Source organism: Aulostomus chinensis, chromosome 4, assembly GCF_037954235.1.
Source record: "Aulostomus chinensis isolate RoL2024-O1b breed Wild chromosome 4, RoL_Achi_v1.0, whole genome shotgun sequence".
Lineage (NCBI taxonomy): Eukaryota > Metazoa > Chordata > Actinopteri > Syngnathiformes > Aulostomidae > Aulostomus > Aulostomus chinensis.
In genome coordinates, this window is record NC_141323.1 from 2,220,043 (window position 1) to 2,247,592 (window position 27,550).

General features: G+C 40.3%; 3 protein-coding genes across 6 annotated transcripts in view; 1 reads left to right on the top strand and 2 right to left on the bottom strand.

Moving 5' to 3' along the window:
• LOC147262287 (uncharacterized) overlaps positions 1-1,805 on the bottom strand; it is a 38,910-nt gene extending 37,105 nt beyond the window's left edge. For 2 of the 3 annotated variants that reach the window (XM_086201019.1, XM_086201021.1), the window contains exon 1: positions 890-1,234. The gene's annotated coding sequence lies outside the window, so the exon portion shown is untranslated. Of the gene's footprint in view, positions 1-889; positions 1,235-1,706 lie in introns of those variants that run through there. The other variant, XM_086201020.1, reaches the window with a different exon arrangement.
• On the top strand, positions 772-25,571 carry slc13a4 (solute carrier family 13 member 4). Of its 2 annotated transcripts, none has more exons than XM_086201017.1 (16): positions 772-1,240; positions 9,444-9,572; positions 13,297-13,433; positions 13,604-13,779; positions 13,951-14,014; positions 14,725-14,764; positions 14,873-14,953; positions 15,088-15,272; positions 18,341-18,460; positions 18,664-18,765; positions 18,921-19,022; positions 19,331-19,440; positions 19,986-20,101; positions 20,747-20,908; positions 21,959-22,096; positions 22,340-25,571. In XM_086201017.1, the coding sequence occupies exons 1-16, from the start codon at positions 1,118-1,120 to the stop codon at positions 22,475-22,477; spliced, it is 1,923 nt and encodes a 640-aa protein (XP_086057143.1). In that variant the 5' UTR covers positions 772-1,117; the 3' UTR covers positions 22,478-25,571. The 2 variants fall into 2 exon arrangements, with proteins under 2 accessions (XP_086057143.1, XP_086057144.1); XM_086201018.1 differs by having other exon boundaries at positions 19,331-19,428.
• coa6 (cytochrome c oxidase assembly factor 6) lies at positions 25,218-27,550 on the bottom strand. Its single transcript, XM_086201023.1, has 3 exons — positions 27,339-27,550; positions 26,960-27,113; positions 25,218-26,875 (listed from the first exon to the last, which is right to left on the bottom strand). Exons 2-3 carry the CDS (start codon positions 27,101-27,103, stop codon positions 26,777-26,779), a joined length of 243 nt encoding a protein of 80 aa, XP_086057149.1. The 5' UTR covers positions 27,104-27,113; positions 27,339-27,550; the 3' UTR covers positions 25,218-26,776.

The following is a 27,550-nucleotide window of genomic DNA, read 5'->3' on the forward strand; positions in this document are numbered from 1 at the left end:
AAAAGTCAATGATATTTTGTTTGTGTGGATAATTCTTTTGAATAATATGTTTTTAGTGCTATAAACTGACATCATGTATCACTAGTGCTGCTGCTGCTGTGACTGACACTCAGGATCCTCTAGAGGGCTGTGTGAGTTTGCAGCTGACAGCCTGCTATCATAGGCCCCTGAGTCCTGTGCCAGCATGGTTGTCATATTATGTTAGCTATTTATAAAGCGCCTCATTCATCCATTCACACACACACACACACACACACACACACACACACACACACACACACACACACACACACACACACACACACACACACACACTACGGAGGCTGTCAACCTTCCCATCAAGTCATCAGGCCCATCAATCTACCATAGTTGCATTTTAAAAGTCTTTGTGCATTAAGATACAAAGAATATAACCTGCCTCACCTTTTTAGAATTATATAATTTCAAAACTCACAGTTAAATGAATTGCCATTAATATAAATAATCATTTTTTATGTTCATTATTTCATACTATATCAAAATTGAAATAAGAAAAAAGCCGCCATTCTGAAATGTATTAGTAAATGACAACAGTTCTACTAAAAGTCTGTATTCTTTGTGTCACCTCTTCTTCCACTAAAATCAAGTGTGGGGAGTTTTGCTCCTGAAGCACATAGCAACTCCATGAAAACTTTACTCGACCCTGATTGGTTTAGACACAACCAAAAGGTGGAGCAAAGCCCTGATTAATTAGCATACCTATCAAAGGCCATAAATATGCAGTCAGCCTCACCTGACGCTTCAAACAGCATCAGCACACAGAGGACCAGGGGACCTAGAAAGTAGACCGGGTGGCGCCACCTTTAGATACGGTTGAAGTAACATTTCCAGTTCGGGCAAGTTCACTCACCTGATCGACGCACACACAGGTCCAGTCATCGACTTCTGTCTGTGCGTAAAAGCGCACAGCCAAACCAGAACTTGACGCGCTCCTGGGTGATTCCTCCCTTCCTTCCTCGGCCTTTCTGCAACTCTTGTTTCCGTCGCGGGTTTGAGACTTTGCCGGCGGTCGGTTTGTTATTTTCACACACGCTTTTGCTGAGTTGTGACCGGTCCGACCCAGAGCTCCGGGTCACCCATGAGGCTGGAGGCTGCAGCCAGGATGGATCTGTTCAGGAAGCTGTGGAAGGCGAGGAAGCTGATCCTTGTGGTGTTCATCCCGCTGTCCCTGCTGCCCCTGCCGCTCATCCACCCCACCAGCGTGAGTAAAAGAGGAATTGTTATTATTATTATTACGATATGATGTGATTCTGATTATTTAAGAGGTATACTCCGTCATAAGCAGTAGAAATAGAAACCTATAGCTTTGCGGTGGATTGTAGTGTAAAACATTTTATATTTGTGTCATTGAAATAACAGTAAAAACACAAAAGTTCGACTGTCCGTAAAAAGTAATTTCTTGAAGATAGAAAGTAGAAATTTCAATCTGATTGTATGGGGTCTAATTAGAATTTTACCGGTGTATGGTGTAGCGAGTAAACTATACAGAATTAACACATTTTTTATTTAAAATATGTATAGTTTTTATAGTATAGTATAATAAAATCTGACACATCAAAAATGTTTTTCATTTCAATTTAAAAGAAGGAATCACTTACCGCTAATCAAACATCAGTAAATCAGATCATTTGAAATAGATAATTTTATTAAAAGTTTCTAATAAATACCTAGTAATCATCCGGTACAGCAGAAAAGAAAATGTCCAGTTTCTCTGTTGGTGTTGAGGCTCCTAGTTGCTTCTGCAATGTGTTGATCGGATTTCAGAGTGTGTGTGCTCGGTGTGTGTGTGTGTGTGTGTGTTGGGGGGTTGGGGGGTTCAATCAAAAGGCACTCTGTCTTGTGTTTTGATGAATGCTTGTCCTAAGCTGTCCTGGTCATCAGCTGAGCCGCGAGTGTGGAGAGGAGATGTCGCGACATGCTGATGAGATAGGAGGGGTCGAGGGAAGAGAGTTAACCACTTGATACTCATATCTGATCATGAGTTTCTTTGGTTTGAAGGATTTCCTATGCTGCCACATGCTTTCTTCATGAAAAATAAATAAATAAGTTATAAGTACATAAATGAAGACCAAAAGCTCAGACAAGTAAAATTGCTGTGCAAATAATAGAATTATCTCAGTCTGCACAGCTCTGCATTACAAAGTTACTGCTCCATAAATTGTCAGCATGAGATACAGACAAAATAATGTTGTTACCTATACCAATAGTGATTTGACTAATCACTTCCTTGCCAAGTTAAATTAGAAAATCAGTGCAATGTATGCTTAAATGCAGCAAGTGAAGTCAGTTTTGTATGTTACACGGTTTTTGTCCCAGTCGGGTACTGCATGTCTTTGTGGATAGACAGAAACTCAAGAGGATAAATTTGTCAGCATTTCACCACCAACTGGTCTTGTGAAATATGCACATGGAGGCGTGGCTCAGAGGTAGAGTGGCTGTCTAGCATCCGAAGGGTCGCTGGTTCAGTGTCTTGTCCTTGAGCAAGACACTGAATCCATAATTGGTACTGATTAGTAGGTTGGCGCCTTGCATGGCAGCCTTCACCGTGTGTGTGTGTGAATGAGATGACACTGAAAAGTGCCTTGAGTGCCGCTAAGGCAGAAAGGCGCCATATAAATTGAGCCCATTTACCATGGAGCACTGTACCTGTACACAAAGCAGTAGCCTGTTTGCGGACTGGTATCCTGTTAGCTTGCTTTTACGAGCATAATTGTCACCGTCTCTTCACAAAAGTTTTTTTTTTTTCTTTTTTACTCGACACCAATTTTGGACCAGAAACAACTGAGAGGAGGATTTTTGAATAGGAAACAAATCAACTTTATGGGATCTTGGTTTATTTTACAGAGTTACAGACTCCAGACAACGGAGATAGCTTAGCATACAGCCAGGAAGCATGGGGCAGCAGCTAACCTGGCTCCATTCAAACTAAAAAGAATACACATCCCATTCTAAGAATATTTTGTTTGTTTTAGCTGTATATATCAAACGTGCAGTTTTGAGGGAGATTACGGTTGTCGGGTTGAGGCTTGGGGCACGGCCTGTTGTTGCAGTTTGACGTAGCAGTGGGACATATCATGGACACTGTATTTATTGTGATTCTTCTTGTGAGGTATCAACATTTTTTATTAAATGAGCTGTAAAAAACTGTTGTTTTGGTTTTAGCTGTGTGTGTGTGTGTGTGTGTGTGTGTGTGTGTGTGTGTGTGTGTGTGTGTGTGTGTTTGTTTTAGGCTTAAACTAAGAACTGAACTGAACTTTGTGGTACAATGTTTCGTCTTGGGTGTCCTTATGAATTTGACACGACAATGCAGTTAATATCCCTACTATTTGGGTATCTTTTATGAAGTTACGCAAATGTAATGATGTATTATAGATTGTCTTCTCTTCTTTCATTGTTAATTCAAAATAGTTCAAGTTTAGTTTTAAAAGTTAGAACTGACGGGTAATGCACATTTTCAATCAAACAGCTTTAATATGCGTCTTTTCCACAGTCTTACTTGTTACTAAGCAACATGTAATACTGATCTTAGCGGTGACAGGTGTGTGTTTATGTGTTATAAATGAGCTTTCATAGTCAAAAGGAACTGTTATGTTGCACAAGTTGTCATTCAGCCAATCAGCTGTTATGTCAGTGGTGGCGGGGGTTTGGCACCAGTTGTCGGCGCAGGATGAGGCCAAGAAAGACCAAAAGTGCAAAAACCTCACCACAAACAAAAAAGAAAGAAACAATCCAAGCAATTAAGTTATATAATCCATCTACCACCACAAGAGTTTGGCCCCACGTGGCTTCCTTACGCCAGCAGGGACCCCAGACTGTTTTAGGAATGCGACAGGGTTTCTGAGCACGAGTGTGTGTGTGTGTGTGTTTGTGTGTGTGTGTGTGTTTGTAGTGGCACTGTGTGTCCAGCTGGAGTAGAACAGAACATCTGTTGGATGTAGTCAAGCCAGGTCAGATGAAGAGGGGTGTCCCAATGAAGTTTGTCTGGCCCCAAATCCCAAAATTCATAATGTTAAAGCCGAATCAGATTATAAACCCAGGAGGTCATGTTTTTGGTGGTGTTTGTCTATCAACAGTGTTACACAAAAACTGTGAATCTGATTTTCCCCAAACTTGATGGAGGAGTCTAGGATGGGCCAAGGAAGAAGGAGAAGTTCTTTTCAAATCTTGTGTGTGGAGGTGCAAAGGCCCGCTCAACATCATGTGCAGCTTTCATTTGGGCCTGAGCGCAACGTGCCAGGTCGTAAACAGTTGCCTTGGACCAGATAAATACTCTCCTATCTCAATAGATTTGTCACATTGAAACAGTTGAAGATTCATGTGTAAAAACAATATTTAATCATGCTGAAAATCCTGATTTCCTGAATAAATCAGTTATCAGTTTAACCCAAATTATTGTCATGACATAAATGAAAGTTTCCTGTCAAACCTGGAAAGCACAGGTGATTGCTGTCCACTTAGCAGTTGATGCTCGTGCTCATTCATAGACAAGGTTTATCATAACACTCGATGGTACTGTATGGATCATGTTTGAGTTCAAAAATCCTAATCCATTCTGGGAACAGAAGAAAGGAAGTTCGCCGGTAGGTTAAGTTGATCTAAAATTCTTTCTGTTGTTTTTTTTTTTTTTGTGTTTGGCAACTGAATAGAACATAGATTGTGTGCATGTGCGTGTGTGTATGTGTATGTGCGCGTGCACGCATATGTGTGTGTGTGTGAGGTTTCTAGCCATCTACTGATTGGTTCAGTGAATCCAGAGTAGCAGTGACCTCAGCTTCTTTCCTTTTGTGTCTATTTTCCCCCTAACTAGCAATCATCTCCATTTCCTAAGCCTATAACAGATAAGAGCGGGTTGATGAGACAATCAATGGCCTTGTTTTACATGTTGTGACAGAAAAACAGGCCTGTCAACGGTTTGAGGGCCAAAAAAAAAAAAAAAAAAATCTAAATGTTTCTAAATCAGATGGATTAAGACCGACATGTTGCAGACTGTGATACGAAAAAACACACTGAAAACATTCGAGCTTCTCCACAGAGGTACAGAAATAAAAGATGCTAGCATTCTCATGCTAACGCTGATAAGTGAAGATTATCTCAGTTTGAGCTATCTGGCAAACAGGCTAACATCATCCTCTCAAAATCAACTAAATAATTTGAAATGAGAAATTATTAATCTAAGGAGTACTGGTACGACCACATAAAGTAATTACGCGTTAAAAGTGGATACTGCAGTTACTGTTAAAATGGCTAATTCATAAGCATTTGCACAAGGTAGCACTCGTCTCATGTACCTCCAACTCAAGTGTATAAACACCAGAGTCATTTGATTCTCAACTGCATTGTCTAAGTATGTTATTCCTAATTTGAATCGCACTTTAAACTCAAATGTTGCGGATCAATTTAGAATAAGGACCCGATGGATGTATTGCTAAACCGACATATTGTCTGTCTTGGTCAATCACGGGAATATGACTGATATATCATATCAGAGTGCATGTTTTCCGATGTGCACCAATATCAAAAAAACATTCTATAGTACATAAATGAAGAAAACAACCCTAAAAATTATTTCAAAATGGTGTAACGTATCGTGTGTCCAGCAGAGAGCACTCTGGCACCTCCGCCTTTTTTATTTTACTATTTTATTTTGGACTTTATTTAAAAAATTCATGTTATTTAAATTCGTTAAAGGGAGCTACATAGATTATTTTATGTTTAAGAAATAAGCCTTCTACCTTTACATAATCATATCGATTTTACAATTGGTGCACAATGAGCATAGAAAGGGTCTATTTTCAGTCCGGCACAAAAATTCACATCAAATTCACATATTGCTAAAGGTGGTGATTTTTTTTCTGCTGTATAAATCCCATATTGGTCAGACGCTACTTAGAATATGAATGTCAGTCTGCCTTCTCCTTGGGCACACATGACTTCCAATAAGATTTTAATTATGTATTCACTTCTTTTCTATATTTATTATTTGATTTATTTATTGATTTTTATATCTTGTGCCTCTGTTTTGGAGATAAAAAAAGACATACCTGTTGTAAAGTCTTGACTGAACATGGCATTTACATATCTGGAGTCTTTAATTTCATAAAAGCCCCCCCCCCCCCCGAAAATGCAATAGAACTGTTCTCTGTTTAGCTGGCCATGGGGGCTGTTTTTTTTTTCCCTTTTCAACAATAAGATCTTTTTTTTCAAGAAGGCTACTCTAGACAAATAGGGGACCAAAAAATAAACCCCAAGAGGAGAAACTTCACAAACACATTGAAGCACCAAAAAGAAAAACAACACATACTTAGTATATGGAAACAAGTTGTTAACCTTGACAATGCGAATGTAGTGCAGACACAATCTCCTTGTCCATTTCGCCTCAGGCAACCTGCGCATACTTTTGGAGCTTTCAAAACATGAAGTGAACTTTCGCCTTGACTTTTTTTTTTTTTTTTTTTTGGGGTGCACTATCATCTGTAACCTTCCTGTCATAATGTCATTTTAATTATTTTAATCTGCAAGACCTATGACCCTTTATACCCTTTCTAACTACAATCAGTGCTTTGCATTATTTCAAAATCAGATGTGACCTTAAAGTAACCCTCAAACAGCAAGACATCTGTTCACTCGGTTAAAAGTTAAGCTAAATAATTCCTTGCTTCCTGCTTATGGGCACTTCTGCTTTGATTTACAAAACTAGAACAAAGATGTGGAATGACTGATGAGGGTTTGAGAATCTTTTTGAAATTGTTGTGTAACTATCCTCTGATAACCAGAGACTAATAATCAATAATCAGCTGCTGCTGATTCAGACCATTTTATCTATCTCCGTCCCATAATGTTTACTTATATACCCGCCTTTGTTACATTTTTATCTGCCCACTTATCCTTACCGTCTTCCTTCAAAGAGTCAAACCTTGTGCTCTACTTTAATCTTTTTATCAAGCCTAGTCCTTGTTTACGTCACATTTCCTGAAACTGTGCAAATTTTGCAATGCTGATCCAAGCAGTTGAGAAACTGAGAAACCCCAGCAGCTCTGAGCACAAATATCTTCACCAAACTGAAAAGTGTAGAATAATTTATCGGTGCATTGACACGATTGAGTGACGTTCCGAGTCTGATGTTTTTCTTTTGACTAAAAATGATGTCTCTTTATGTCATTTCAAATGAGCCCAGTAGGTCATATGATAACCAGCAGAAAGAATAATGCCATCATTGATCTATTATAGTTTTATGTTATAAAATACACCCATACAAAATAAAGACGCTCCCCATCGCATAACAGGAAAACATCAGGGCATATTGCTATTACAATTGAAATAGGCTTAGTTTTATGTTAGGCTACACGGTGGTGCAGTGGTTAGCACTGTGGCCTCACAGCAAGAAGGTTCAGGGTTCGAGTCCCGGCTCGGGCACAGGATCTTTCTGTGTGGAGTCTGCATGTTCTCCCCGTGTCTGTATGGGTTCTCTCTGGTACTCCAGCTTCCTCCCACAGTCCAAAAACATGCAATTGGGGACGAGGCTGATTGATACTCTAAACTGACTGTAGGTATGAATGTGAGTGTGAATGGTTGTTTGTCTCTCTATGTTGGCCCTATGATGGACTGGCGACCTGTCCAGGGTGAACCCCGCCTCTCGCCCGTAGCCGCTGGGATAGGCTCCACCCCCCCACCCCCGCAACCCTTACTAGGAACAAGCTGAAGAAGATGGATGGAAAAATAGTTTTATTTTGGAATTACGCAAAATCCAATTAATGTACATTTATAAAGGACAGACATGTAAACTGCAGTCAAACTGTGGGAAAACTGGAAACATTATCACAACATAAAATAGCCACGTTATTCTACTGGGCTCATTTAAACATAGCATCTCAATATGTCCTTTAAGTCTGAAGAAAAGCGTTGGCTCAAAATGTCACATCATGTGCATGCAGCAATAAACTGCATGAAAAGGGAGCTTCAGTGTTCAGAATTTCTTGTCCTTCAGTTCATCAAAAATCAGTGGGATATTGGGTCTGGCTTTTAGATTTTGATCCTCTGGAAAAAAAAAGGAACCAGCTTCTTTCTTGAAAGCATAATTATATGAATGTTATTGAGGGTTAAGAATCCCTTTTATCGAATTATCTTGCATTTTCATTCATTGAACCACTTTAATAGTAAGACGGTATCAAGGTTTAACAGTCTAAATACAATCTAGACTGCAATCCATCCGCAATAAACTGCGGGTCCTTAAACCTCAAAACAAAATCTAATTTAAATTCTAGACAGCAGAGGTATAACTAACTTAAAGGGGGTCCAAGTACCACACATAGCAGTTGATTTATCACATTAAAGACAAAGATATCTGGTTTAAAAGGCTGTGAGGTATAAACATGTCCGAACAAGTGCTACAGCTAATTCTCCCCCTCTGGGTTTATTAATTTCAGATTAACTGAGCTGCCGCTGGCAAGATGTTTTACTGGATGTTCTTACGTAAAAGTGCTACGAGCTCACACAGCATGCATCAGAAGAAGGAGCTGCTGTTTGATGTTACGTGAGAGGCATTAGTAGAAGAATCCGTATCAAAGCATCAGCGTAAAATAGACATGAATTAAAAACATTCAGTATTTCAAATATTGCTGTTTATTTCTGTGACAACAAGTTCAGGGTTTGCTTAGCAACTCTTGAGGTAACATCAAGTATTTAAGTCAATAGTAACACAATTATTATTAGTGGAAAAAAAAATGAGGTCCTCCTCTATTTAGAGGGTACGAACGTGTCACTTTGGGTGATGCAAAAGTTTAACAAAAGTCTTGGTAATTTTCAGAAGGTCACGAGACTCCTCATTAAAGTTGGACCTGCTGTCACTAAGCCTGCTAGTGTTGCAAAAGAGCAGCATGAGAGGCTGTTCTGTTGATATTATATAACCATAACCAGATTAATGCAACATCAGTGTGTGCATGTGTGTGTTTGTTCTCAAGAATCTTACTGGGAAGGACACACACGCGCACACACAAACCCATCATCCCAATTTACGTCACATACTTGCACACTTTAACACTCTTAAAAATAAAAAATGCCGTCTACTAGCTTACTTATGACTCAAATCCCTGGAAGCATCGGGCCAGAACTACTTTGTTAAGTGTCAGTGTAGGTTTTAGAATTCTTGTGTGCACGTTTTACTGTTTTTCCATCATCTTCCGCTTGTCTGAACACAAAGCTTCCAGTTAGTGTAGCTTAGCATTAAAACTGTAAACAAGGCTAAACTATCTCTGACAACAAAATATAGAATTTGGTGTTCCAGGAATGTTCAAATACAAAAGAAGTAAATAGCATTATGAACAAGGTTGACACATGCATTCTCATAATGTCTCATTTGTAGAAGATGAAGTATTCACCGTTCCTTGCTGTGTGTTTTTCTGTCGCAGGAAGCATGTTGTGCCTACGTGCTGATGGTGACGGCAGTCTACTGGGTGTCAGAGGCTGTTCCCTTGGGTGCTGCTGCTTTGGTCCCTGCCTTCCTCTACCCACTCTTTGGGGTACTCAAGTCCAGTGAGGTGAGTCTGGCTGGAAGTTTTCCACAAAATGAATTAGTGTATTACCCTTAATTAAACCTTAAAATGAGGTATGAGAAAGAGCAGGGTCCTGTGCCATGACAGTAATATATTTATTCAATTTAGGAGCCTATCCCAGCTGACTCTGGGTGAGAAACGGGGTACACCCTGGATGGGCAAAATTAAGAATTTCTTTCAAAATCAGCAGGTTTGACATCACTTGACATGCGAGGGTACTGTATGTGGCAAAATATAAGACATGTATGTTATTGTTACTTTCAATAACCTGAGCATGTGACTGTGATGTTAAAAAATACGATTACTTTTATGTTGCTGTATTTCTCCACATCATAGCTGGTTTTTGTAAATGGTACCATCTGGCGAGGGACTTTTCATGTTTCTACATCCTGTCAACACCGTAACTGGTAGAAATTAGCTGAAATGTTCTGCCTGCGTCAGTTTATATTGATGATGCAGGGGTGTTTGCTGTTTCTTTTGTCGTCTGACAGCAGAAAGCTTTTCAGATTTATTTGCTATACTGCTGATAATTTCCGTAATAGTTGTTTTTAAATTATAGAAAAACAGGCTAAAACTTCTTCTGTTATCCCCAGAGTCGGGTGGTAGCCTTGTGTAGGTTAGTCACTGATCACTACACTCACATCATATCTTTCAAAGCAAAATTAGATTATCACCAACTCCTTGTATTTGATCTCTGCATATACTAATAACCATTTCCTCAAAATGATTTCTTCCAACATGTTAAAGTAACAAACCAAATGAAATAAATAAATAAAACTGATAGTACATGAAAGTAGGAATAGCGTTGCAGCAGGGTGGTGAAGTGGTTAGCACTGTTGCCTCAAAGCAAGAAGGTTCCGGGTTCGAGTCCTGGCTCAGGCAAGGAATCTTTCTGTGTGGAGTCTGCATGTTCTCCCTGTTGCGTGGGTTCTCTCCGGGTACTCCAGCTGCTTCCCACAGTCCAAAGACATGCAAGGCTGATCGATACTATAAAGTGACTGTGAGTGTCTGTCTCTCTGTGTTGGCCCTGCGATGGACTGGTCACCCGTCCAGGGTGAACCCCGCCTCTCACTCGAAAGCCACTGGGATAGGCTCCACCCCCCACGACGCTTAAACAGGATAAGCGAAAGACAACTTAAATAAATGTTCCATGTTTGAAAGGCTGTATTATGAACTACAAAAACTTACACACACATTATCAACTGCATTAGTGTGCATTAATTGAAAATGTCCTTATTATCTTGTAAGCAGCTAATTGTGAATATTTGAGCTCGAGTTGGAGGAAGCATCACAGAGCTATAACACGGAAATGGTTTGATTTCTCGTATTTATTGTGTTTTTATTTTAGGTGGCACAGTTTCATTTACTGTAATAAGTATTTTGAAAATAACAGTATTCACGGTATATTGGTATTCCTGTGTATGTGCTTAAGGGTACAGCTTGTTTATTAAAGACGTATTCTTCGTATATTTCGTTTCAGTTGGTTAGTTATGTACCATAACGTCCCAGGTTGATATGAAGAGGTATCACCAATCAAGGTGAAACAAGGACTCTGACTTTAATAATACAGTGTGCCAAACTTTGAAGAAGTGAGCAAAACACAGAAGTTATGCAGGGCAGGCGGTAAATCAGGGCTTAACTGCAATGCAGGGGGAAAAAAAAAACTGAGCTAACGTGACTGCCAGGATAGAGTGAGTCATGTGACCAGACTGCTATAAATGCAGATATACAGTAAGTCCAGATCAGGAATAAAGGCCTCTGTGTACTCAGAACTGCGCTGCTGTGTGTTGCTTTGAGGATGCTCTTCAGAAAAGCCTTAAGTACCTCGCACGCACACAATTGTTTCTGTATTCTTTTAAGAGGTTTCTTGGATGCAAATGGCTTTCTGTGAGCGTTTTACGATGTGGTGTTACTTTATTGCGTCAGTCGGCTGTCACAAAGCATGTAAAGAGCCTCATTAACCTCATCGTTTTCCCTATTATCACTCTCCATGTGAGTACATCCATTTATATGTGCATACACCAGCACACCAATTGATCTGACTTTTATTGATAGTATCATCACTTTTATATGATATAGTCTGCGTCTGCTATCCGTTCAACCCCCCTCCTTCACATTTCTTATCAGTATTACATAAAAACTGAGCCGTACGCCTCATGTGACAATGACAAAGCTGCCTGTTAACACTTCTGTAAGCCTCTTGTGAAGGTGTTCCAGAAATATGCCAGCAGAGAGCTTTATGCAACATTTTCATTCTATTATGGTACGTTCACTCTCCCCTAAAACCCCTTTCCTCTTTCAAGAGGAACCCTCTGGTGCTGGATACCTGTGTTATGCGTGTGTATCTACAACAAAACACATTAAATGATAAACACTAATTCCTATTGGATGATCACTCACACTGGAAATAAAATCTTATTCAGGTGACATTCGTTGAATGTGGAACTTATGAATTTAGTTGAAAGACCAGACGAATACCTCCGCTCTGTTTGAGTGTCCTGTTTTTTTGGCCAATAGCAAAGTTGGCCACTTCAACATAGTAACACTGTTAAATGGAAACACACATTCTTTACATCACCAAGTTCTTGAGGGATTTCCAACCAAATCTGAGATGGATCTGGACAACCCACAAAGAGGGGTTACCGGTAATCAAAGAATAAAAACGATGTCATTTCATTTTGCCATCAAGCTTTCCAAACACCATCTCTGTTCAGCACAACTGTTCCTTTGTCTCGTTGTGCCATTCTATGCCGCGCATCTGCTGTATTTATATGAGTGAACTATCACTTTAAAACTTGCTGCAGCATATATTTGGCAGAGCATCATATCTGAGGAAACACCTGGTCTGAAGAGAGAACCATGCTTGATATGCTAATGTTAGCTGCATGCCTCAAAATTGAGATGTTTGGACTTTTTTCTATAACCGAAATGACAACTTTGTAGGAAAGTAAGGAACCAAAAATGGATAATTGGGTAATGAGGACCGATTACCAGATGGTAATGCCCGTATCAGTTCAAATGGGAATGGTACCCAACCTTAATTAAAGTGCATCTGGACTACCCAGATGTTGTTCTTATGAGGAATTTTACTGTTTTCACATTCTCTCATCTCATTCCCCTTTAATTATCTTGTCTTCAGCTACTGTGTATATACTAAAATGAAACAGGGACAGATGGATATGAGTGTGTGTGTGTGTGTGTGTGTGTGTGTGTGTGTGTGTGTGTGTGTGTGTGTGTGTGTGTGTGTGTGTGTGTGTGTGTGTGTGTGTGTGTGTGTGTAAAAAGTGTGTGAAGTCCTGCAGGTATTAGGTGAGAGGTGAGGAGACACAGTCTTACGCAACACAGTGAGTCCATGAACCCTGTGGGTGGGAAGCACAGCAGATTAAAAAGAACAAATGGCAAACTGTAAGCACTGATCCAAACAGAGGTGGGGGAAGTAGGGAAATGGGTGAAGGCGGGAAAGAAAGGCCTTCATCTTAGAGCTGTTTGTTGTTGTGTTTTGGTTCAAGCAACATGATTATTCCTTTTTGGAACATGAAACACATTTATGTATGTACGTATGTACAGTATGTGCCATTAACATTTACAACTGCTTTTACACTGCTAAATTTTTTCCTTGTTATATGTTAAAATTTGAACTTGTGTGTGTGTGTGTGTGTGTGTGTGTGTGTGTGTGTGTGTGTGTGTGTGTGTGTGTGTGTGTGTTCAGGTGGCAGCAGAGTACTGTAAAGACACCACTTTGCTGCTGATGGGGGTCATCTGCCTGGCTGCATCCATTGAGAAATGGAATCTGCACAAACGCATCGCTCTGCGCATGGTGATGATCGCAGGAGCCAAGCCCGGCATGTGAGCAGCACACACACTTTCACACATTCTATAAAGTATTAAAAGAGAAAACTCCCTATTATGAATTCTGAGTGGTTGAACAAGTCTGACACATATCACCTGCATACTTTATGAAAATTTCTAAATAATTCCTCCAGAACTCTCCTTGATCCTCACTGTTTCTGTTACAGGTTGGTGCTGGGCTTCATGTGTTGTACAGTATTTTTGTCCATGTGGCTCAGCAACACATCCACCACAGCAATGGTGATGCCCATTGCTGAGGCCGTCCTGCAGCAGCTTATTTGCACTGGCATGGTGGAAAGCAACAATGACTCAGAAACTGCTGAGGTCACCAAGGATGACAGTGGTATGCCTTTTTAACTGCAAAACAGATGGTGATAACATTGTGTAAAGCTCTTGTATACTGTAAGATAAATGGAAAGTGCAGCAGTAGTTTGGTAAAATTTAAGAAGTGTATGTAATTACAGAATGAGACAGTGGATCCAGCCGTAGTGGATGATTTTGTTGTGGTCTACAGATGTTTCAGACAAAGAAGAAAACCTGGAAAAGAACCACTTAGAGATGCTGTATCGCAACGACAGGTATGTTTGTAGCCAGGTGAAATCGCTCACTCAAGTCACTCAAACGAAAAAATAAGACAGGAAATGGAACAGCAATGAAAAAATGAAAACAGACCTTTGCCAAAGCCAATAGTACTTTCGATAAATGCAACAAAAACATGTTAATATGCCAGTTATTTTTATAAATGGCGGCACAATGGTGCAGTGGTCAGCACTGTCGCCTCACAGCAAGAAGGTTCCGGGTTCGAGTCCCGGCTCGGGCACGGGATCTTTCTCTCTGGAGTCTGCATGTTCTCCCCGTGCCTGCGTGGGTTCTCTGCGGGTACTCCGGCTTCTTCCCACCATCCAGAGACATGCAATTGGGGACGAGGCTGATTGATTCTCTAAATTGACCGTAGGTATGAATGTGAGTGTGAATGTCTGTATGTGTTGGCCCTGCGATGGACTGGTGACCTGTCCAGGGTGAACCCCGCCTCTCGCCCGTAGATGCTGGGATAGGCTCCAGCCCCCCCGCGACCCTTAACAGGAATAAGCGGAAAACAATGGATGGATGGGATACTGAAAACTACCAAAGAGAAAATTCCCTCCCTGAAATAAGACTTACCAAATGTTTATGCATTCTTATGTTTAGACTCTCAGTGATAATGTCTGTATGAATTTCTGCATTTATTATCAGTTTGTCATCTTTTTTTGAATCTAATTTTTGATTTCGTCTTCTCTTGTGCTTCCAGCAATGACTGCACTAAACAGGAACTTGCTACACTTAGCGAGGTGAGACTTTTTCTTGTCATGTTTATAAAACAAAATGAAAAAAAGGCAGTGGTGCAGAAAAAAAATCTAATTCTCCCTTTCCTTTTTTAAAATTGTTGTCGGATGAAGACTGGAGAAGTCAATGGTTTGGGTTTGAATGCAAACCTGAACCAGGAGTTCAACACACACACCAATGGACACTTAGCTCAGGTTTGAAAAAATAAATACTCTAATACACAGAAAGGAAGAATTAGAATAAAACACTCCTCCCTCCTTCATCACTTACTTCGTAAATTAACCAAATCCTTTACAGCTTTTCTTCTCTTTCCTGTCCTTGATGTCAGGTTGCCATTGAAATCCCAAATGTGAAGCGGGTGAAGGCCAGGAGAGACTCCCAGTATCCCTCCAAGAGGGATCACATGATCTGTAAATGCCTGTCACTCAGCATCACCTATGCAGCAACTATCGGCGGACTCATCACCATCACCGGCACCTCCACCAATCTCATCTTTGCGGAGCAGTTTAACACGTAGGTGCACAAGATCATCATCAGCATATAAAAACAGCTTTAAAAGTAGAAGCACTCAGCTCAGGCATACTGTAAACAAGTTTAAAGCGTGGTTGATTTCTTGGCTGCAGTACAGGTCAGTTCATGTTAACAGAGTGTCTGAGGGGCACACGGGGTCTGAGATCAAACTAATCAGGCTTCGCAGTCCTCACAGAGCCGATTTCCACCAGCCGCAGCTCTAATCCTGACTCAAGGACCTCCTTCATTTTGCAGCTAGTATGACAAAGGTCAGGTTTTGATTTTGGTGTGTGTCAGGAACAACAATCAAACAGAGCTCAGTCATGAAGAGGCCCAAAATTTGATCTTTGAATAGGAATTTAGGTGGCTTAAAAAAAAAAAAGAAACATTCAAAAAGCAGCCCATATTTGAGCTACATACAGTACATGAGAGAGTCTATTGGTATTTAGGCTGGTGGTGGTGTGTGCATGTTCAGGTCAGCCAGTCTTTGTCCTTGCTTGCAAAAAGTCCATCAAGTATGACAAGGGCAAGTGATCAATTTAACCACTGTACACAAACTGGGGGAAGTGAGCATCAAACCAGTGACCATTCAGTTGCTGGAAGTTCGGTCTGCCCCATTTACCCTCTTTATTAAGAGTATCCTACTTAATGTTTTTTGTCTGCGTTTAGTTGTTTAAAATTTTGGCTGTTGAGTGTAAGGAACTGACTTTAGTCATATGGTGAGCATGTAGAGTAGGTACAGTCGTGTGCCATCTGCACAACTAGTTATTATGATAAGACACTATAATATTCCATAATCTGAGCAAGAGAGAGCATTTAGATTTTGAATGTCACTAGTCCCAAGAACTGATCCTTGAGGAACTCCAGGTGGGATTCTGAACACTTAGATTCATAATGTATGCAATTGTTCCCAAATTTTAGGTATGATTTGATACAGATTAGCCCACTCCCCAAAAGTCCTGCACACTTTTCTAAACTGTTGAGCAGTATCTAATAGTCAGCCATGTCAAATGAAAGGATGAGATCCAGTGCTACAAAAATCACACATTCATAATGAACTTTGTTATTAAAAAGTGATAGAGTGCATAAGGGCTATGAGGTACGAGCAGAACTTTGGGATCATCACCTTTATCCTGATCACTGTGTCAAGGTAAACACACTTTATCACCTTTGCAGCTTTGAATGATACAACAGTGGTGGTGGAGGAGTGCTTAAAGTACACTTCAGAATGAAAAACAGCTGATCAGTACGAAACAATTACTCTGCATAGATAGTTTGTTTGATGACTTTCACAATGGATATAATTATATTTGTATTACAGAGAATGAGAGGTCACGTTTTCACCGATAGAAACATTTCTGACAGTGTTTCAGAGTATCGCGCAGCAATGATGCTTGTGGTTTCTAATAGCTTTGGGAAAAAATGATTGCCTCAGACAGACATGCTGATACATGATCAAGTGCAATTTTATTTAAACCATCTTTCTTATTTGCCCGCCTTATTCATAATGTACTCATTTCGAAACAATGCATTTGTAAAAACAGCTGAAGTGTCACAGACTGAAGAAGAAAGTTTGTGAAATGACAACGGACTGCCACCATTACTGCCTCTGCTACTAACTACTTTATTCTTTCTTCATCCCCAAAAATAATATATATATCACTGAAAACACATCTTTATTGTGTATGGCAAAATAAGAGTCATTATTAAACAGTAACATTTTTTTAAAGTATATTGTCAACCGGAATGTGAGAATGTGTGGGATTATCCTTTGCAGCACTGAACTGCAGAAAGGATGTTACATTTAGGATTTCTTTAGGCTCAACTTTACACTTCTGTGTTCCATATTGTATCCCAAAATTTGCAACAAAAATATAGAAATGCCTTAAAATGCAATACAATGGCATTAGAACAACTTTGCAAGGGAGACAAAACATTTTTTTCAACTGTGTCCTTTGTTCTGGCAGTTTAACATACCAGTTCATGCCAGCCGTTACAATTCCTATTGATTTTTATGTCACGGTACAAAGGAGCGACACACACACACACACACCGAGGCACCTCTTATCAGTGTGGTGAGTCAGCGGTGCTGCTGCACAGATAAGAAGACGAGAATGACAACAGCTGTCAGTCAAAGCAAACACTCCAGAGGTCAAAGTAGGAGCCTGATGGCTTATTTTTAACCTTGATAGCATCCCATTACTATCACCATGAGTGCCATTAGAGGTCACCAGGTTCAGCCAGGAAAGAGTTAAACATTAATTTATAACATCTATAGAGTGACAGAGACAACCTATTTTTGTAGGCCAGCCTGTTAGCATCACTATGGGGCCCTTTGACATAAAGCCAATGGGATTTTTTTACAATGGTTAAATGTCTGTGTAGGTTCTCATTCATCCAGGTCATCGTAGATCGAAGCGAAGTAAAATCTGGTCAACTGGACGTAAGTTTAAACTTACGTCCAGTTGACCAGATTTTACTTCGCTTTGATCTACAATGGTTAAAGTTTAAGAGATTTACAGGTTTTGTTCCATGTCATAATTTTCATATATCAACATCAATTTTGTTGATATGGACTTTTAAACATGAATGCAATCGCGATGGGAGAAAAGCTAAGACTAGGATGAACTACACCATGGGTACGTGTTTTCAACATCACGGTGTGATAATGTCCTTATTTACCAAGTTGTAAGCAACCACACTTTGTAAGACATATACAAGGTTCAAAATTCATGAATGCCATATTTATTGAATTATCTTCTGCCATAAAAAGAAATGATATTCAGAATGTTCAGACACATAATTGAAAAACCACTGGCTTTTACAGTACAAGGGAATCAAAAGTTCAAAAATGCTAACTTATATGCAGGTTTTGGGACTAATTTCTGACATTTAAAAAAACATATACACAATGCATTAAGACATTTTCCATGACCTTGCTGCTTTTCTAGTTAATATTATATAAAATTCTTCATGAAATACAACCCCCCACCCCCCCCCCCCCACACACACATTCATATACACACAGATTCTCAACCTTCACTCCTTTATTAATATGTTCATCATTGCAGCCGTTATCCAGATGCAAAGGTGATCAACTTTGGCACGTGGTTTATCTTCAGTTTCCCCATTGCCATCATCATGCTGGTCCTCACATGGCTCTGGCTGCATTTCCTCTTCCTTGGATGCAAGTGAGTGTGTGTCTTTGCCGTACAATACAGCTTGTGTGTTTATGGTGGTGTGTGTGTCGTATGTGTCCACTTCCATTCATTATGGACTCACCATATAATCCCTCTGTTCTAGACTCTGGTGAGTTGTTTTGGCGCCATTTGGTTGGGTTGTTATGTGGGTGACAATATCATTGCTGTGTGTGTGTGTGTGTTTGTGTGTTCAGCTTCAGGGAAACATGCTCACTGAGTCAGAAGCGTAAATCCGATAGAGAGATGCAGTCAGAGATGAGGATCCAGGAGGAGTACAAAAAGCTGGGAACCATCAGGTAGTGTACTGTATGGTCATATAATTGTAACATTTGATTAAGGGATTATATTTACTTGTTAAAACCTATGTGTGCATGCATTTCTCTCGCACAGCCAGACATCAGGAGCACAGTTATCACTGACAAGGTTTCTATGGTTTGTGTTTGATCCCCAGCTACCCAGAGGTTGTGACCGGAGTTTTCTTCATTCTGATGACTCTACTGTGGTTCACCAGAGAGCCTGGTTTTGTTCCCGGCTGGACGTCACTTTTTGAGAAGCAAGTACCCAAATTGTTGCATCGTGTCTCCGCACGCGCTGTTGTTCTCACTAACAAGTGACTGAGGGCTTTTGGTAGAGCTGTGTGTTAGTAAGATGTACCTGAGGACTCAGTAAACTTGATAAGACATTGCAATGTCTCTTTAAAAAAATGGTGAAAGGTAAAAGTCAGTAGTGATACCTTGAGATGACGTATATACACTGAACATGTAAACAATTCATAATCACAGGAAGTTGAACTTCATGGTAACTAATTAAATGATAAGATCTTCAAGAGTCTTTTCTCCATTTGTGTTCCCCCTCCCTTAGAAAAGGCTATCGCACTGATGCTACAGTATCTGTCCTCCTGGGCTTCCTGCTCTTCCTCATCCCTGCCAGGCGACCCTTCTCCTCATCCTCCCCCGACTGTAAGGAAAAAGGTCAGGATGGTGCATGCCAACATTTCTGGATATACAGAATCTATGGAATGTTTGGTTTATTTCCTCAAGCCACTTGGCAGGTATGGTTTTACCACACCTGCAAGATATAGAGGCGTGATGAGTTTGCACATCATCTTGTTGTCACATTCAACTGGGACTCAAAGGAGCACAAAGTATACTTGGAAAAGTATTTTAAGTCATGATAATGTGAGGTTTTTGTAAATAAAAAATCTCAGAAAGGGAAAACCAAATAGATGAAAACATCCACATGAATTGAACTACACTTCAATAAGGGCAATTTCATTTAATTTATTAATTTAATCAGAATGCTAAAATCAAATGGATTCAACCACTGAGGAGCAATGAATTGAAACATGCTCAACCCTTATAATACTTTTATCGTCCTGATCTTTCGTGACGGAAGTGTAAAATGATACATAGACATTGCAATACTCGAAACAGCGTTTTTTTCACTCTTGGTTCGACAAATCTCTATTTTAATATCTCAGCTCATTCTTTCTTTGGTTTTGTTTCATCTGATGAAGACTCCAAGTCTGACCCACTGGCTCCTATGATCACGTGGAAGGATTTCCAGAGACTTATGCCATGGGAGATTGTCATCCTGGTGGGAGGAGGCTACGCACTGGCAGCTGGCTGCAAGGTAACGTACATGTGTTTGTGCGTATGTTTGGAAGATTCTCTGAAAAACGCCCTCATGATTGGGGATTTGAGTGCAGCACCACCCACCAGTGGAAATTGGTTACTACAGCAAATCAGCAAATAAAAAATAAATTTGAGAGTAGAATTTTAGCATCAACAAGCTATCGAATGTATGATATTTGATTTAATTTTGTAGTGTATTGAACAAGGGAAGAACAGAGAGTGAAAGGCCATATAATCAATAAGGACCATGGTCATAGTGATGATATTACTGTTGCACTTCACAATGTCCTAAAACATGCTTTTGGTAGCAGGTTGAATTGTAAAATTCCAAAACTTGTTTTAAATGTCAATGTTAAAGTTGATACAAAAATCATGAATACTTTGCGTCATTGGATATGGTAGCATTATTGCACCCTCACCCTGGCTGACATCCAGCTTACGAACACAAAATACAACATATTTAAATGCTGCATTCATAAATTAGCAATACTAAAGTCTGAGTTTGTATGTCTGGATTGCATTTATCCCCCGTTTTTAATGCAACGTGTTCTTGTTCTCCATCAGGAAATCAATAAAGCATTGTTTAACTGACTGAGACTGACTGTATTTGCTGGGGGTCGCTGTGTATTCTGTGTGTGTGCAGGTGTCCGGCTTGTCAGTGTGGATCGGCAGACAGCTGGAGCCCATGAGTGGGCTTCCTCCCTGGGCCGTCACCCTGCTGGCCTGCCTGCTGGTGTCAGCAGTCACAGAGTTCGCCTCCAACCCAGCAACTCTTACTGTCTTCCTGCCCATCCTGTCTGCACTGGTATGACTCACACGCCTTCCCACGCAAATTAGTTATCAAAAATTGATGAGCATTGATCAGGTAGGTCCCCTGTCAATGTTACTTATTTCAGCAGAAACCTTGGTGGGATTTCTTCAAAGCACAAATGACCACTGGTACTCAAAATGAAAAGATTTTGGTGATCAGTGGTCAAGGTCATTATCACAGCACATGATTATGATATCCTAGATATCCTTGAAATTCCATCAAGGAATTTCCACTTTAAAGGAATTCATTCAAATTTGACACAAATGTCCACAAAGTGACAAGTACACTTTACATTCAACATGAATGTGGTATTTCTAGTCTTCCAGTGCCTTCCCATTGCAAAAACCCCCAAACAAATCAAAACAACCCTCCGCTGATTTAAAGTGCTGCAGTCATCATCAGCTCAAACAGGACAGCCCAGCATACCAATTTTTTAATGGGCCTGAAGTCAGTTATGGAGTGGAGTTCAAAACTTTAATGATTGTTTCTAAGACTCATTAGGGGGCTACATATCTGATTTTCTTATCCCTGATCTTCTTAGCCTGAATACAGCCTGAGGTCCTCTGGTTGGTCATTCCTGACTGTTCCTCATCCTAACATCAAAACTAGACAGCAGAATACATACTGTACCTCCTACAAGTGGAATTCAGCGTAACCCGATGTAAAAATTGAATGGGTTCCTCCTTGGTCCACACTGCACAAGTCCGCCAAACTCAAAGGGTTTGCATATTTAACAGCAACGATACCTTCTTGAACTGGTCAACCCCTTTTGTTTTTGGCTAAATTTTCACATTGGGCTTTTCTAAATTACAACAATGTTACAATGAATTTGCTTCCCCCGTGTTCCTAAACTAATGATGGGGAAAGCTCACGTTAACAGGTAATATTTGACAAACAGTGCTGTGAAGTCATGCAGGTGATTGAAATGTTATATAACAATGCCATTCCTTTTTTTTCTTCCCCGTCTTTCCTTCTTTTGCTGCTGATCTTCCTGTCCCTTTCTCTTCCCTCTTTTTCTCCTGCTCCCCCCCCCCCCCCCTTCAGTCAGAGACTTTACACATCAACCCACTCCACACTTTGATCCCCTCCACTATGTGCGTGTCATTTGGGGTCATGCTTCCAGTGGGGAACCCCCCCAACGCCATTGTGTTCAGTTACAGCCACGTGCAGATCAGCGACATGGTACGACACCCACACACACACACACACACACACACACACACACACACACACACACACTTAGTCACATGCTCTTCCTGCACCTGCAGCATCAAAAGGCTGGCGGGGGGCAGTGTGTCAAAGTTGTGTCAGAGGGATGGAGATTTTAATTTAACTCTTGGCAAACCTGCAAAATGAGAAGCCTATTCGCCTAGTTTTTGCAGTTTAATCCTTGTCTTTTGCCCTCTTTCTCTATTGCTTCTTCAGGTGAAAGCAGGTTTTGGTGTGAACCTGATTGGCGTGGCAGTGGTGATGTTGGCCATCACCACGTGGGGAGTACCCCTCTTCAACCTGACTGAATTCCCAGCATGGGCAGTTACCAGGAATGTCACTGGAAACTTATAACCACCGGTAGAGTGGAGTCAGTAGCAGAAGGTGATGAATTCCTGAGAGGACACAAAGAAAATGACATGAGTCACCAGCGGATGTTGGGGTCAGAGTTGCACCTTTTCTTAGGCTGATTTGACTGGACCTGTAGGAGGAGGATGGATGGATGGAGGGAGGGAAGGAGGAGAAGAAGAAGAGGACGATCTCTAGATGGGCTACACCTATCTAGTATTCAGGAGGAGTGCATAATGTCATAGGAGCGCCTGCAAAAACCTTTTTACCTCCGTTAGAATTGGACGGGGATTCTCTTTTCCTGAATCACTAAATGCCACAGAAATATTTGTTGGTGATCCAGAATTGATTTTTTGTTGCATTTTTTAATTAATGATAGAAACAATGATTTTAGAAGATGCCTGAAATATGTTTTCAGTGCCACATGGTGCCTTATTAGGCATATCAGGCAAGATTAAGAAAGCCTCTTTTTCCAGCATGCTTGCTAAACTGCTGCTGCACTTAAAGTGAATGTATTGCGCTTGATGAGCGAGTACAATGCAACATGGTGGGCTGGTTTGCTGAAAGACAGACTGCTGTATAAAAGTGATACATCACCCAAAAGCATATTTTGCCTTCCAGTTACTTAAAAATATGTGGTCTTAAGCTCACAAAAACATTTTTACCCTCCTGCGTCACTGTTTTGTGACTCCAAAATGCAGGAAGTGCCAGCCACAGGCATTTAGCTTCATGCTAAAAAGCTTCAAGCTAAAGGCAATGCAGGGTTAACAACATCAAAACTGTCCGAAAATTACACCCGCAAGTGTATTAACCAGTATAATCCACATCTACTTTATCCAGCCATATGCTCAATAATTTATCAGCACTTTTATTTGACCAAAAATACCTGAAATTTTTTCTGCACTGGCGCGACAAGTTGGCTTGTTCAGTTCAACAAACTCACTCGTTCCTGCTCATAGTAGTGCTTAGCCAGACCTATCCCCGTTTTTGTGTGTGTGTGTGTGTTTTTTAGCTCTAACCAAAGTGCTTGTGGATAACTGAGCATACAGCTAGATAAAGAAAATGTGGATTATAGCAGATAATGGGTCTCAAGAGTTTGAAAACATTTTTAGACAGTTTTACTGTTGTTAGCAACGACAACCTTTATGCATTTTGAAGTCACAAAGACTTATTGGAAGGAAAAAAATGTCTTGTTGAGCTCAAGACAATTTGTTAGGACTTTTTTGGTGGAGTATCACGAAAATGCAAGAAAAATACATGAAAAGGGGCTTCTTCTATGGCTGCTTATATACTTTTTCTGAAGCTTTTCAGACATACTCATTATCTTCTGGGAGTCTTTGTACTGTTTCTAGAAAGATAAGAATGTATATTTAGTATCTAAATGGAAAGCTTGTATGTTGTCCACATTCTAAGCTGCTATTTGCCTGGTTCTTAACAAATCTTTATATCTGACTGATGCCTTTACCAAAGTTTCTGCGGCTGATTTTATTAGCAATCATACTGTGAACCATGCAGTACCACCATGCCTTTACCATTTGCTTAGCCACTCTTGCTGTAACCTCTGAGCAGAGCAACATCCACCTTAAATCACTTTCAGTCCTCACCGGCAGAGATTGCTGATTGAGCTTCACAAAGAAGAAGTTTAATCACTCATTTGTCGAACTGAGCTTCAGGGGAGCTGAGACTCAGAGAGAGCAGCTAAGTGTTCGTTAGCTTAGCGTGTTGTTACCGTATGTGCTCTCCTTGATGAAATGTTTTGGTTAGCTTTGATGGGTTTATCTGAATTTCAAATCCTATGACCTTTCAGAATTAGATTGATGAAATCAGATGTTTGGATTTCTCGGTGTGGTGATTTTTAATCATGAAAGTGAATTTTTGTATGAATCACGTAATTTGACTTTATCCTCAAAGCAAACCTATAAATTTATTTCTTACAAGATCCAAACGCAACTCTCTTACAGGCCTGCATTTTTCATGTTGGTCCATGAAATATTTCCTCAGAAATGAATGAATTTTTTTTTTAATTAAAAGGATTTTGTTCAGGCGGCACAGTTCAGTTGTTAGCACTGTCGCCTCACAGCAAGAAAGTTTTGGGTTTGAGTCCTGGCTCGGGCAGGGGATCTTTCTGTGTGGAGTCTGCATGTTCTCCCCATGCCTGCGTGGGTTCTCTCTGGGTACTCCAGCTTCCTCCCACAGTCCAAAGACATGCAGTTGGGGTAGGCGTGACTGTGAGTGTGAATGGTTGTCTGTCTCTATGTGTTGGCCCTGCGATGGACTGGCGACCTGTCCAGGGTGAACCCTGCCTCTCACCTGTAGCTGCTGGGATAGGCTCCAGCCCCCACCCCCCCCGACCCTCAACAGGAATAAGCGCAAGAAAATGGATTGATGGATAGATTTTGTCCAACATTAAAGAAAGAGAAGCAAGTCTGGATCTGCCCCAAAATATTATGGGTTTTTCATTGGAAGATGCTGCAACACTCAACCAAGTGTCAGGGAAATCAGCCCTAGTTGGTTTTGCATAATGCTGTTAACAGACAAACACCTGTGGTCATAGCCAGGAAAGGTGAAATCACACAAAAAAAATGTTTTTTTTCTCCCACATTTGTTTCAGCAGGATATTCAGTGAAGACATGAAGTCAATTGTGAGCTATTTTTCAGTGCACCATAGACAGGTTTGTATGGTAAAGTACTTTGATCAATCAGCTGTAAAATGACAATAGAACTTTTGTCTGGTGGTAAAAAGGTTTGCACACTCAAAATTCACTGTACTGTGCAAAAATGTCAAAAATGTGTTTTATATTTTTACACAAATTTTAACTGCGGCTTGTATATCACTGCGCTAGTACATAGAGATTTTAGCATAGTCAGAATCAGAGGTGCATGCTTTTATTTTGTAATTTATTCAGTTTGCATGTATCGCAGCTGTGAACTTCGACCCAGAAGCCACACACACCTTTGTAAATACATACAGATTTTTAATATATGCCTTTCTTCATTTCCAAATAGTGTTTACTGTTTTGTTTTATGCATACTCGTGTCAGAGACGAACCAGTGATAGGATTTCAAAATAGAACGTAACACGTATAACAATAAAATATTGGAAACCAAGTAGTATTACTGTGTTTATTTTCAAAGACACCCTTATCATTCACACTGTTAATCATGGTTATTGATCCTCTGAAATCTTGAGCAGTGACCTGTCGTGCATATGCTTTTTATATGCAGATACACTACAGGTCAATTTTAGAAGCAAGATCAAATTTGTACAAAAAAGATCAGAGTTTCAGCGGTATACTTTGCAACAAAATGAACATGATTATATAGAGAGTAACTTATCAGAAGATATTTTTTTACTGTAATTATCAGGTATTTAAGTATTTCTTGCTTAGACTTTGCTTTCTTCAAAGTAACCTCCTCTAACTTTAACAACAGTATGGCGTATACTAGGCCTTCGTTCCACAAGTTTTTTTTTTTAAGGTAATTGCCAAGAAATGCATTCCATGCTTTCTCAAGTTCATCAATAAGGGACTGCTGATTTGTGGGATGTGCTTTTCTGAAATCATCCCACACAAGCTCAATAGGAGAGGTCTGGAGACAGAGGGGGCCAAACTATCTTTTGAAGAACACCTTCCTCTTCTTTTTTTGCCTCAGTAACCCTGACAGAGCTTGGCAGAATACTTAAGGTCATTATCTAGCTGCAAGGCAAACTTTTGACACACAAGTCTTGGTCCAGATGGAACTGCATGATGCTGGAGGATGGAGTGGTAATGTTCCTTCTTCGTGATACCCTTTACTTCAAACAAATGAAAGCAAAGTCTGATCATGCAGTAAACACTTCCGAAAATACATATAACTCTGCTGGTTTTTAAGGAAGGCACTGTGAACAGAAACTTGAAGTTACTTCCAAATCTTTGGTCTGTATGGACCTTGCTTCCAAACTTTTGTCCTGTCGTTTACTTGTTATGAATTCATAATGGATCAAATTAGCAAAAAGACTTTATTTAACACACACGCACACACAAACAACAGAAATGTGCGTACAGATTGACAGTGAGATGGTGGAATCAATACCGATTGAGAAAAGTGAATTCACTCATAAGTCTCTTCTTGTTTCCTGTTATTTAGTATCTGAAACTAGTTGAGCTGGGTATTCCCAGCACAGAACAGAACATTTTTGATTGGTGAAGCAGCTTTCATTTCTGTACAAATAAATAGAGGTGCGATGCTCTGTCCTCAATATCGTTACGAATCCCTCCACGACCTTCAAGTGTGTAAAAAAAGTCAGTTGATCTAAAGCAATCTTGGTTAGGAGGGCTGCTTAGGGTCTTCAGTCAAGGTGAATCCTTCTGTCTGTAACTTTTCCTTGTATTTCAAGAACTCTCGCCTCTTGGTGAAATACTTCACCTGTTAGCAGAGATGGGAAAGATGAGCCACAAGCCTGCAGTATTTTACTCCATGTGTGAATGAAATAAAACGGGCATAGTTTACCCACTGAGCAGGACATTTGGCCTTAAACTCGGTCAGGGAGCTCTGGCAGGAAGCAGCCTGGTCATTGTTATCATCCAGACATTTCCACAGATGATCCCTGGCATCCCAGCAAGCCTTCCTCTGCTCTGAGTTTGGAGCCGTCATAACTGATTGGCTGGTGGGACATACAAGCACGACTTAGGTTTAAGAGATGAGACAGATAGCCTCCTGAAACTGATTGGTATAGTATTCTGACAGTATACTCTTGACAATACGACACCACTACACTGTATACATTGTATACATAAATATAAACAAATAACTGTCTCCTTGAACAGCAATGCAGTTGCAAAAATTGTGTAATGTTAGCGGTGTCTCTAGTAACTCAGATGATACTCACTGAATGAAGTCTTTCTCACACCGACCGCCGCTGTTGTCGCTTTTGTCACTTCATGAAACCACAAAGATATGAGTAATATTGTTCCTAGTCTACAAAAATAACTCTTTAAGAACGTGCTCTAAAGACTAATGACTGAGCTAAGCTCGTTGACACGGACGGAGCTAATGAAGGACGCGCACAGGTAGCTTCTCCTCGTCGCGGCGTGATGACGT

Bases quoted from the DNA above. Each gene is read 5' to 3' on its own strand.
- slc13a4 (XM_086201017.1), top strand. From the start codon at position 1,118: ATGAGGCTGGAGGCTGCAGCCAGGATGGATCTGTTCAGGAAGCTGTGG. The intron at 14,954-15,087 runs GTTTGAAAAAAT...CCTTGATGTCAG, and splicing joins CCAATGGACACTTAGCTCAG to GTTGCCATTGAAATCCCAAA. The intron at 20,102-20,746 runs GTAACGTACATG...GTGTGTGTGCAG, and splicing joins CACTGGCAGCTGGCTGCAAG to GTGTCCGGCTTGTCAGTGTG.
- coa6 (XM_086201023.1), bottom strand. From the start codon at position 27,103: ATGACGGCTCCAAACTCAGAGCAGAGGAAGGCTTGCTGGGATGCCAGG. The intron at 26,876-26,959 runs GTAAACTATGCC...CTCTGCTAACAG, and splicing joins CCAAATGTCCTGCTCAGTGG to GTGAAGTATTTCACCAAGAG.